This window comes from Oncorhynchus clarkii, chromosome 12 (genome assembly GCF_045791955.1).
Source record: "Oncorhynchus clarkii lewisi isolate Uvic-CL-2024 chromosome 12, UVic_Ocla_1.0, whole genome shotgun sequence".
Lineage (NCBI taxonomy): Eukaryota > Metazoa > Chordata > Actinopteri > Salmoniformes > Salmonidae > Oncorhynchus > Oncorhynchus clarkii.
Genome location: NC_092158.1, coordinates 85,599,540 through 85,611,631, shown reverse-complemented (window position 1 = coordinate 85,611,631; position 12,092 = coordinate 85,599,540). Strand labels below are relative to the sequence as shown.

General features: G+C 45.3%; 1 protein-coding gene across 1 annotated transcript in view; it reads left to right on the top strand.

Moving 5' to 3' along the window:
* LOC139421561 (voltage-dependent P/Q-type calcium channel subunit alpha-1A-like) overlaps window positions 1–12,092 on the top strand; it is a 192,606-nt gene that overhangs the window by 147,601 nt on the left and 32,913 nt on the right. Inside the window, exons 37-40 of the mRNA XM_071172579.1 lie at window positions 6–156; window positions 1,802–1,929; window positions 7,660–7,756; window positions 11,985–12,090. Of these exons, the coding sequence (XP_071028680.1) occupies window positions 6–156; window positions 1,802–1,929; window positions 7,660–7,756; window positions 11,985–12,090 (482 nt within the window). The remainder of the gene's footprint in view (window positions 1–5; window positions 157–1,801; window positions 1,930–7,659; window positions 7,757–11,984; window positions 12,091–12,092) is intronic.

Sequence of the window (12,092 nt, the reverse complement as noted above, 5' to 3'; positions counted from 1 at the left end):
TATAGGAGTGCCACGGGCGAGGCGTGGCATGACATCATGCTGTCGTGTCTTGGAGGGAAGCTCTGTGATCCTCTGGCAGGGAACACTGAACCAGAGTGTGGCAGCCAGTTTGCCTACCTCTACTTTGTGTCCTTCATCTTCTTCTGCTCCTTCCTGGTGAGAAGCACTAGCTGTCTGTCTTTCTCTATTCCCCTTTTAGTCATATTTTCCCCCTTAGTTTCGGTTATAGGATTGCAAAATTCCCTAAATCCTAGTTGGAGGATTCCCGGAATCAGGAGGGAATAAGCAGGAACTCCAGAGTAGTCCAACCACACTGCAAAACCAGATAAGTTCTGGCTACTCAAACATTTTTAGGAAACCGATTAACTAAAAAAGTTAAGAAAGTTAAATAGCTGAAGTTAGCAGTACTACCTTCATATGTGTAATACAAATGCATTTTTTTGTAAGGTATTCTTAAATGTAACGCTCCCACTAAGCCATGCCTCCAATAATTTCCCAGTGTGCCTGGCCTTTTCGATTGAATTGTAGAGTTACCACCCATGACTGTATTTGTTACTGTAATGACAGAGACATGGTTGTTGAATTCGTTAATTTTCAAGCCTTTGGTCTTCACCAAGAGTTCCTAGGCGAATATTATCATTATTATTGAACCATTACATGTATCATAAGGCCTTATACAGTGGCCTGAAACTCTTAGTTACAGGCCACATCAGTCATGCAAGTAGGTTTGCAAAATTCCACAAACTTTCCCCAAAAAGTTTCCAGTAATCCAAAAATGGGCAACCCTAACTGTAAATCACATTATGCTGGCTTGCAAAGTGATGTGTAATTCCTATTGGGATTTAGTCAGCGTTAGACTATCCAACAGTTGAAATGTGTATTCACCCACAACCTGCATTCATATTGACTGCCAGGGTTAAGAACTGTTATGACTTCTATGAATGGTGAGTGGAGGAGTCAAGCGCAGAGAGCAGGTAATTCCGTACGTGGATCATTTATTCCAACGACAGCGGAGACATGGACATGCAAAAAACAAGGGCGCATGAAACAACCCGTCCAAAATACACAGGACTAAAACTGTCCGGAAAAATAGAGATCACACTAATACACCAGATAACAGAGAACAAGCCCGCACAAATATACCCAGCGGGCCTAGTGCCCTTAAATAGCCTACAAACAAACACTAACTTTAAACAGGTGTACCCAATTAGACCCAACTTACAGAAACAAACGGAAATGGAATCGATGGCAGCTAATAGGCCGGCGACGACGACCGCCGAGCACCGCCCGAACAGGAAGAGGCACCATCTTCGGCGGGATTCGTGACAAGAACAGTGGGAGGAAACGACCTAAGCCATTTAAACTGGAACAACCATTTCAGTAACAAGTGCAAAAATGAAGTGATTGGATTAGAAACAATTATATTTATATTTTTGTAGCTTAACATTTAATCAATCAATCACTCAATGTACATGCAAAAACACAGATATTAAAAACAATTCCAGAAAATCTAACTGCAGTAGAGCATGCTAGGGAAAATGTTAATTTGTTATCATATTTTTAAAACATTTAGTTGGTGTGACTTCTAATTTACTTTTGAGTCAGTACCACATAAACATGTTAAGTAATAATGACTTTTTAATAAGTACAACTTAGTATTTGAGTTAAAAATGCCTTGAGGTTTACAGCGCAGGATTTCCCGAAAACCAGGGAATTTATTTTGCAACCCTAGTCTGTTATAAGTGCACACTTGCTTGGCTGACATAATACTGTGTAATAATGTGACTGTTTGTGTTTTTAGATGCTGAATCTGTTCGTGGCTGTCATCATGGACAACTTTGAGTACCTGACCAGAGACTCCTCCATCCTCGGCCCACATCATCTAGACGAGTATGTCAGGATATGGGCTGAATATGACCAAGCAGCTTGGTGAGTGACACACATGAACACATCACATAGAAACACACACACACACACACACACACACACACACACACACACACACACACACACATCTTACACACACACATCAGCACCTCATGATAAACACTCATATACTGAACACTTATAATCTGGGAGATTTAAAAACACACAAACACACATACAGTACACACACGATTCCTTGTTGTTTTAATGTGTTTACTTTTTCAGAGGTAGACATCACCTCTCATGTCTGTGTATCTCTGAGCGTTAACTCCTCCTGGACTGTGTACAGTAACCTAAACACTTCTAACGTGTCCTCAGGCTAGGCTCTAGTTCAATCCTGGCACTAGATCTCATTAGCCTGTGGTAAAACTGACCTAAGTCCAGTCTTTGGGAACATCAGATGAAAAGAGTGGGAGTCTGGGAGCTGTACAGCAACCATGAAGTAAATTACTCCATAGTTATAAAGGACAAGAGTCATAAAGGATATAAAGGCCAAGTCTCCTGTAGTTGAACTGATCCCAAATCAGTCTAAAGAACCCACACAAGACAGCAGCTGTAGGTGGGATCATGGATCTGAGCAGTAACCTTCTCAGTGATCCAGTTATCTCTCCCTCCCTGTGCCCTCTCCCTCTCTGTGTGTGGTTCAGACCCCCACCCCCTCTCCACCCCCTCTGGAATCTGCATACTGCCAAAACTTACTGTGGCAACAAACCTCCCCTTTACTGTACTGTATATTCAACCCCCGTGGAACCTGAAACACGCTAAGTTTCCTAGTATCTGTATTCCAATGCCTGTTATCCTTCTGCTGTCCTGTAGTCTGCAATGTAGAGGGAGAGAAGAAGAGAAGAGGAGGAGGGAGAGAGATTGAGGGAAGGAGGTAGAGACACAGTAGTGGGGGAAGGGAAATTGAGAGAGAGAGAAGGAGAACGACTGAGATGGGTAGGAATATCAAAGTAATCAGAATTAAAAGGTCTTGTTAACATGGTGAATTGAGATAAAGACAGGCATGGAAGAAAACAAGGAGGATTTTCTGGAGAGAAGAGAGGGAGGGAGGGAGGGAAGGAGGGAGGGGGGAACAGAACATCTATGGGGAGATGGGCCTCTGTATGACACGTGGCTATTACACATTAGGCCATTTAGCATTCACATGCATTTCTAGTTAATGAGCTATTCCTTAATTATACTCCACACACAACCAATTACTGGCACACACCACTGCTGGCAGAGAGGGGGAAGGGAATGAACGAGGGGAATGAGAGAGAGATGGGGATGGGTTCTATTAGGAAGAGGAATTGAGGGAGAGACATGGGGATGGGTTCTATTAGGAAGAGGAATTGAGAGAGAGACATGGGGATGGGTATTGTTAGGAAGAGGAATTGAGAGAGAGACGGGGATGAGTTCTATTAGGAAGAGGAATTGAGAGAGAGACATATATAGGATGGGTTCTATTAGGAAGAGGAATTGAGAGAGAGACGGGGGATGAGTTCTATTAGGAAGAGGAATTGAGAGATATACATATATAGGATGGGTTCTATTAGGAAGAGGAATTGAGAGAGAGACGGGGGATGAGTTCTATTAGGAAGAAGAATTGAGAGAGAGACGGGGGATGAGTTCTATTAGGAAGAGGAATTGAGAGAGAGACGGGGGATGGGTTCTATTAGGAAGAGGAATTGAGAGAAAGACGCAGGGATGGGTTGTATTAGGAAGAGGAATTGAGAGAGAGACATATATAGGATGGGTTCTATTAGGAAGAGGAATTGAGAGAGAGACGGGGGATGGGTTCTATTAGGAAGAGGAATTGAGAGAAAGACGCAGGGATGGGTTGTATTAGGAAGAGGAATTGAGAGAGAGACATATATAGGATGGGTTCTATTAGGAAGAGGAATTGAGAGAGAGACAGGGGATGGGTTCTATTAGGAAGAGGAATTGAGAGAGAGATGGGGGATGGGGGATGGGTTGTATTAGGAAGAGGAATTGAGAGAGACGGGGGATGGGTTGTATTAGGAAGAGGAATTGAGAGAAACAGGGATGGGTTGTATTAGGAAGAGGAATTGAGAGAGACGGGGGATGGGTTGTATTAGGAAAGGAATTGAGAGAGAGACGGGGATGGGTTGTATTAGGAAGAGGAATTGAGAGAGACGGGGGATGGGTTCTATTAGGAAGAGGAATTGAGAGAAAGACGCAGGGATGGGTTGTATTAGGAAGAGGAATTGAGAGAGAGACATATATAGGATGGGTTCTATTAGGAAGAGGAATTGAGAGAGAGACGGGGGATGGGTTCTATTAGGAAGAGGAATTGAGAGAAAGACGCAGGGATGGGTTGTATTAGGAAGAGGAATTGAGAGAGAGACATATATAGGATGGGTTCTATTAGGAAGAGGAATTGAGAGAGAGACAGGGGATGGGTTCTATTAGGAAGAGGAATTGAGAGAGAGATGGGGGATGGGGGATGGGTTGTATTAGGAAGAGGAATTGAGAGAGACGGGGGATGGGTTGTATTAGGAAGAGGAATTGAGAGAAACAGGGATGGGTTGTATTAGGAAGAGGAATTGAGAGAGACGGGGGATGGGTTGTATTAGGAAAGGAATTGAGAGAGAGACGGGGATGGGTTGTATTAGGAAGAGGAATTGAGAGAGACGGGGGATGGGTTGTATTAGGAAGAGGAATTGAGAGAAACAGGGATGGGTTGTATTAGGAAGAGGAATTGAGAGAGACGGGGGATGGGTTCTATTAGGAAGAGGAATTGAGAGAAAGACGCAGGGATGGGTTGTATTAGGAAGAGGAATTGAGAGAGAGACATATATAGGATGGGTTCTATTAGGAAGAGGAATTGAGAGAGAGACAGGGGATGGGTTCTATTAGGAAGAGGAATTGAGAGAGAGATGGGGGATGGGGGATGGGTTGTATTAGGAAGAGGAATTGAGAGAGACGGGGGATGGGTTGTATTAGGAAGAGGAATTGAGAGAAACAGGGATGGGTTGTATTAGGAAGAGGAATTGAGAGAGACGGGGGATGGGTTGTATTAGGAAAGGAATTGAGAGAGAGACGGGGATGGGTTGTATTAGGAAGAGGAATTGAGAGAGATGGGGGATGGGTTGTATTAGGAAGAGGAATTGAGAGAAACAGGGATGGGTTGTATTAGGAAGAGGAATTGAGAGAGACGGGGGATGGGTTGTATTAGGAAAGGAATTGAGAGAGAGACGGGGATGGGTTGTATTAGGAAGAGGAATTGAGAGAGACGGGGGATGGGTTGTATTAGGAAGAGGAATTGAGAGAAACAGGGATGGGTTGTATTAGGAAGAGGAATTGAGAGAGACGGGGGATGGGTTGTATTAGGAAGAGGAATTGAGAGAAACAGGGATGGGTTGTATTAGGAAGAGGAATTGAGAGAGACGGGGGATGGGTTGTATTAGGAAAGGAATTGAGAGAGAGACAGGGGATGGGTTCTATTAGGAAGAGGAATTGAGAGAGAGATGGGGGATGGGGGATGGGTTGTATTAGGAAGAGGAATTGAGAGAGACGGGGGATGGGTTGTATTAGGAAGAGGAATTGAGAGAAACAGGGATGGGTTGTATTAGGAAGAGGAATTGAGAGAGACGGGGGATGGGTTGTATTAGGAAAGGAATTGAGAGAGAGACGGGGATGGGTTGTATTAGGAAGAGGAATTGAGAGAGATGGGGGATGGGTTGTATTAGGAAGAGGAATTGAGAGAAACAGGGATGGGTTGTATTAGGAAGAGGAATTGAGAGAGACGGGGGATGGGTTGTATTAGGAAAGGAATTGAGAGAGAGACGGGGATGGGTTGTATTAGGAAGAGGAATTGAGAGAGACGGGGGATGGGTTGTATTAGGAAGAGGAATTGAGAGAAACAGGGATGGGTTGTATTAGGAAGAGGAATTGAGAGAGACGGGGGATGGGTTGTATTAGGAAGAGGAATTGAGAGAAACAGGGATGGGTTGTATTAGGAAGAGGAATTGAGAGAGACGGGGGATGGGTTGTATTAGGAAAGGAATTGAGAGAGAGACGGGGATGGGTTGTATTAGGAAGAGGAATTGAGAGAAACAGGGATGGGTTGTATTAGGAAGAGGAATTGAGAGAAACGGGGGATGGGTTCTATTAGGAAGAGGAATTGAGAGAGACGGGGATGGGTTCTATTAGGAAGAGGAATTGAGAGAGACGGGGGATGGGTTCTATTAGGAAGAGGATTTGAGAGAAACGGGGGATGGGTTGCATTAGGAAGAGGAATTGAGAGAGACGGGGGATGGGTTGTATTAGGAAGAGGAATTGAGAGAGACGGGGGATGGGTTGCATTAGGAAAACAGGAACGATAATAGACAGGAAGTGGTTAAACAGAGAAGGGATAGGCTGAGACAATGGTAGGAACAGGGAAAGACTGCAGTGTCATTGCAGAAGAAAAGCACTACAGCTCAAATGGGTGACGGGCAACAACAATGTGTGTGTGTGTGTGTGTGTGTGTGGTGTGTGTAGTATGTGTGTGTACACCGTACAGTAATTTTGCTGTTATGATATCTTGTTTCTTGTCAATCTTGTGCTCTTCTTTCTTCCCATTGTTCTCTCTTGTCGTATCTGTCCTCTACGTTTGTTCTAACTCCTCCTGTTCTTTTTGCAGCGGTCGCATTCATTATAAGGATATGTACAGTTTATTGCGAGTTATCGACCCGCCTCTTGGCTTAGGAAAGAAATGCCCCCATAGAGTGGCCTGCAAGGTTTGACTTCCACTACAAATCCTCAACCACACCTGCTACAGCATCCAAGAATGGAATGAGTGTCGCTTATCTGATCTGATTGGATTTCATTTTTGTTATACTTTCTCTCTTCTTCTTTATTTTGCCCATTTCTACTTGCATTCTGATCTGAAAGGAGAATGTGTAGGACAATGCAGACACCCAGACGAGCATGACGTTGTGCACCACTGAAATGAAAAATAAATAAAAACTTTTAAGAGTTTGATTGTGAAGAAAAAAAAAGAATTCTGATTGTTCCCCTTTGGTCATTTTTCTTTCTGTTGTTTTGCTTGCTGTTGAACCACGGCTAGGTGCGGTGCTAGACACACTGTGGGATCTGTAGAATTGCATTGTTCTTGGGGGGGAGGACAGAAACTGCATTGACACCCCACCCTCATCATGGTATTGCCCAGTCCCAGCTGTGGAGCTCAGTGCTTGCCTCTGAAGTCCTCTGCTCTTCTATGCAATCCCTCCCTTCCCACTTGCATAGAACTATATTTTACTTCTACTAAAAGTCTCCAACTCAACTCTGCTCCTCCTCCTCCCTATACCCCCCTCTTATCTTCTACAAGATATACACCCCCGCCCGCTCAGACCAGTTCTACCCCCCCTCACCCCGCCCGCTCAGACCAGTTCTAGACAGCCTCACTGCGTCTCTCGCTCTCAAACCAGCCAAATAACTTTGTTTTTGGTTCTTTTTTCTCCTCTCTACTCTTTGCTTTGGTCTCTCTTTCGCTCTCATTCTCTATCTCTCTTTCTATCTGTGTCCCCCTCTTCTCTCTCTTCCCTCACTCTCTCTTTCTCCCCCTCTCTCGCTCTCCCTTGCTCTCTCTTGCTCTCTCTCCCTCTTCTCCTTCTCTCTCTACCCTTCTCCCACCCCTACTCTCTTCTCTTATTCTCTCTGCTCTCTCTCTGGTTGGCTGTGGTTGGCTGTGGCTGTTCTGGCTGTGGCTGTGGGGGGCGGTGGCTGTGCTGCGCTGACATGCAGTGGCAGGATCAGTTGCAGGGATATGTATGACATGCTCAGGCATATGAGCCCTCCGCTAGGCCTGGGGAACAGGTGCCCGGCACGGGTGGCCTACAAGGTCAGGACCCCCTAGAACCAGGGGGCTTAGTGCCTCTTCCTCCGCTTTACTGTGTATCCGTAGTGTTGGTGTATTCTTCTCTATACATTTTGTTTCTGATATTTTGCTTTATCTCCATTTTCTTCTTCTCTTTTGTTATTTGATGGAGGGGAGCGCTGATGTCGTTGTGGGGAATGGGGAGGAGGGTAGGGGCGGGGGGCGGGGGGGTTAGGGTCAAGGGACAAAGGTCAGACAGGTTTATCCACAGGAAGGGGTGAATGGAGGGAACTTCTCAGCTCTTTTGCACCGTGTATACTGACGGAAACACACACACACCTCTAAACACACATATTATCAAACACAAACACCCACACGTTGTTTTTGCCAGTCAAAGCTTTACAAGAATCTGAGTAGAGTGCATAGTGGAATAGAATACATCAAATCAGCTGTGGTAACTATAGGAGCTTTGGCTAAAGTACACTTCGGGGGTCTCAAACTTCCATATTGACTCTAAACAGGTGTGTACATTAGAGTGACCTCTTTAATGTATACTAGTGGAAAAATATTAAAGATATCTATTTATACAAAAATATATATAAATGTTTGGCCAAGCTGGCAAAATAGTGTATACACACAGCTAAACACACATGCACAGACAAAAACACATACATACACACACACCAGTATGCGTGTGCAGCCGGGCTTGGAAGGTCCGTAAGACTTCTGTCCTCTGAGTCTCTCCGTCCTGTGGATGGCGCTACTGCAAACACACACACGCACGCACACACACGCACGCACACACACGCACACACACACACACACACACACACACACACACACACACACACACACACACACACACACACACACATACACACACTCAGACACACAGGCACACACACACACACACACACACACACACACACACACACACACACACACACACACACACACACACACACACACACAGAGGAGCAGGTCTCTGTCTTTACTTGTACAGTAGTCCAACATATACAAATCAGGATGTATTTTCTGGGTAGAGGACAGAGAGCTGAATATAGTTTGTTGCCTATCTAGTTGGTTGTGTAGTTTGCTAACCAGTTAACTGTTATCATTGCCACAGAATAACGTCTAGCCTCTTTTTCGTAGTAGAATCTCTTCGGCCCTGTAGTAAAATCTGCAAGTTCCACCCGTCCCCGTTCTTCTGTCAATGCAGTTCTACTCTGTTTCCAGTCCCCTCCTCTTCACATGCTGTCTCCTCCCTTCCTCCTAACCTGCCACTCGCATGCCTGCCTCTTCACCCCCACCACCACACGGGCACTACCATTACCTCTCTCACACACTGTCATGCACAGTCACACACACACCGACTCACACTCATGCCCGTTAAATACCCTTATATACCTGTGAAATCCTTCAGATATTCTAACACACACTCATATACCCAACTCGTTTGGTTGTCACCAACCCTGGTCCTGGAGAACTAACAGTTCTCTGATTCAACTAATCAAGGTCTTGCTGATTAGCTGACTAACAGAATCAAAGACAGAAACCTGTCCTACACACCCTCTCTCTCATACCAGGGATGGTAGTGACCACTGCTCTAATATAACCTCATACCCCCTATTATAAACCTTACAACACATTATGACACCCTTACGACACATTATGACACCCTTATGACACACACGTGTCCCTTCGTAGGCAGATCGCTGTGAGCCTCAGGGGAAGCCAGCAGAACAGCCTGTAGGCACAGAAGATCTCTCTACTGCCAGAACTTACTGTCCCTCAAACCCTCCTTATCCTCACAGCTGCTCTCCCTACCTGCATCTCTGATAATCCTTACCTCTACCTCGATCTCTAGCATCCCTCTCTCCGCGTCTCTCTCTCTCTTTCTATTCTTCTCTTTGCCATTTCTCCATCTTTCTATTTCTCCTGATATTTCTCCCTGCCTCTCTCTCTCTCTCTGCATATCTGCATCTCTCTGCCTTTCTGTCCTCTGTTCATTCATTCCTATCAGCTCAGCTCATCTCTCCTCTCCCTGCCTCTGCTTTATCCTCTCTTTTCTCTTCCTTCTTGTCCTCCCTCCATTTTGTCCCTCAGTCCTAACAGCCTCCCTCCTGAAGTGTTCCCTGTAATATAACCCCTCCTTCAGACTTTGACCTCTAACCTTTCATCCCCCACCACCTCCATCTACTGTGTCTGGGGGTAACAATAGCAGTCCAGTCTTTGAAAATACCTCTCTCCCCTTTCCCTGTGTAAACTGTCATCTCTAGGTGATGACCTTAGTTTGACATTAAAAACCCCCGGCCCCCCTTCTTGCCCTTCACCTGTCCCATATCCCCCACCCACCATCACTACTTACCGGCCCAATGAGAGAGGTCAAAACCCTCACACTTGACCTTCACCTCTGACCCACAGAATAATGTCCCCTGTATGTGTAGTGTTAAATTCTCACCTCGACTCTTCTCTGTTCTGTAGAGACAGACAGACAGTAGTCTTCAGGCAGGATGCTGTGTTACAGACTCGACCAGCTTGTGTGGTGGTAGATCTTTCTTTTATTCTATCTCTTTCAACCTCTTTTTCTTATCACTCGCTGTTTATCTCTTTGATGTATTTTTCTCTCTCATCCTCCAACCTCTTCTCATTGTCCAACTTCTCCCTTCTTTTGCTTTGAAAACGGTCTCTAAAATGCCAATCACAACCAACCCCCCTCTCTCTTTTCAATTATTTTCGGATAACGAGATGTATTTTTCCCCACCCCCTAACACTTATTGTATAGCCCTCCTCAGGCCTAAGGCAGCCTAACCTAGAACCTCAGCCCATCTTACCTTTTAAAAAATGTCTTGATCGGCTGAATTCTGTTCTCACGCTCACCTATTAACTCTGTCAGGCCCTGCACCCATTATTCATTGAGAGATCAGAGGATTTGAATAGAGCTTTACAGCTCTATTGTCTCTGTATGACAACAACAGCTCTTCATCTAATATATCTTATAGATGTAGCACATGTAGTTTCAGTGATGTCATATCCTCCTGCCAGTAACCACTACTAAACCCAAACCGATAAACATTATTGTATTATTAGACCACACAGAGGATGCTTTCTGTGTACGGCTGTGCCGCTGCTTGTCCTGTGAAGCATTATGTGTGTGCACTGCATGTTGCATGGGGGGGACAGGGGAGGATGGGGTATGTGTCACAGGGTTTTGGGGTAGGGGAGCGGTGTGCTTGGCATGGTCTTGCTGCATGTCTGGGATGTCGCCGTGACAACGGTTACTGCGAGCCTGTCTCACACACTCTAACGTCACGTTGTCTGTGTGTGTTGTCTGTGCATGTGTGTGTGTGTTGGCTCGTGTCCATTTATCTTATATTGGCAAGACCAGAAGGTGGATAAAGGATAAATGAAAATGATGACGTTCCCCTCCCCCTGTCCCTCAGTTTTGATTTATCGCTTTATGGCCTGGTCTCTGTTGAACTCTGTGAATCTCCAATCCGCTACGGGGAGCTCTGTTAGTGGCAGCCAGCTGTCTGCTCTTACTGATCTAGAATCAGATTAATATCCCATAATCCTGAACTAAACCATTCAAGGGGAAAACGCACAAAGCTGACATTGGATCAGATTCTAACTTCATCCTACACCCTCTATCAGAGAAGGCATAAATAATGCTGTGACACTACTGAACCTGTGAGGTCCTCCTAAGTAACACAACAATGACTGTTATTGGGGTGGCAGGGTAGCCTAGTGGTTAGAGTGTTGGACTAGTAGCCGGAAGGTTGCAAGTTCAAACCCCCGAGCTGACAAGTTTCAAATCTGTCGTTCTGAACAGGCAGTTAACCCACTGTTCCTAGGCCATCATTGAAAATAAGAATTTGTTCTTAACTGACTTGCCTAGTTAAATAAAGGTAAAATAAATTCATATCCTTCTACAGACATGAACAAGTTAACATCCATAAGAGGAACCTTTGGCTCTCACAGGCTGTAAAGAAATAATGGTATCATTTGCCACCGCCATGTTAACATGTTTTTGGTGCCAATGACACATTGTATAGTTGACAGACAGACGTACAGAACCTGCTACAAAAAATGACAGAGCTCCCTTTCCTCCCCTTCCCCCTCACCCAACCCTCTCCCCAACCCCCTTTCCCTGTCTCCTCACCTGGAGGTTCAGAGCACACCTATACCTCCACTTCCTGGGCGGACACCCTTTTTACTCACCCACCTTCCCCCGATTGTCTCTTTCCAACAGAGGCTGCTGCGGATGGACCTCCCGGTCGCCGACGACAACTCAGTCCACTTCAACTCCACCCTGATGGCCCTGATCCGCACGGCGCTGGACATCAAGATCGCCAAGGGT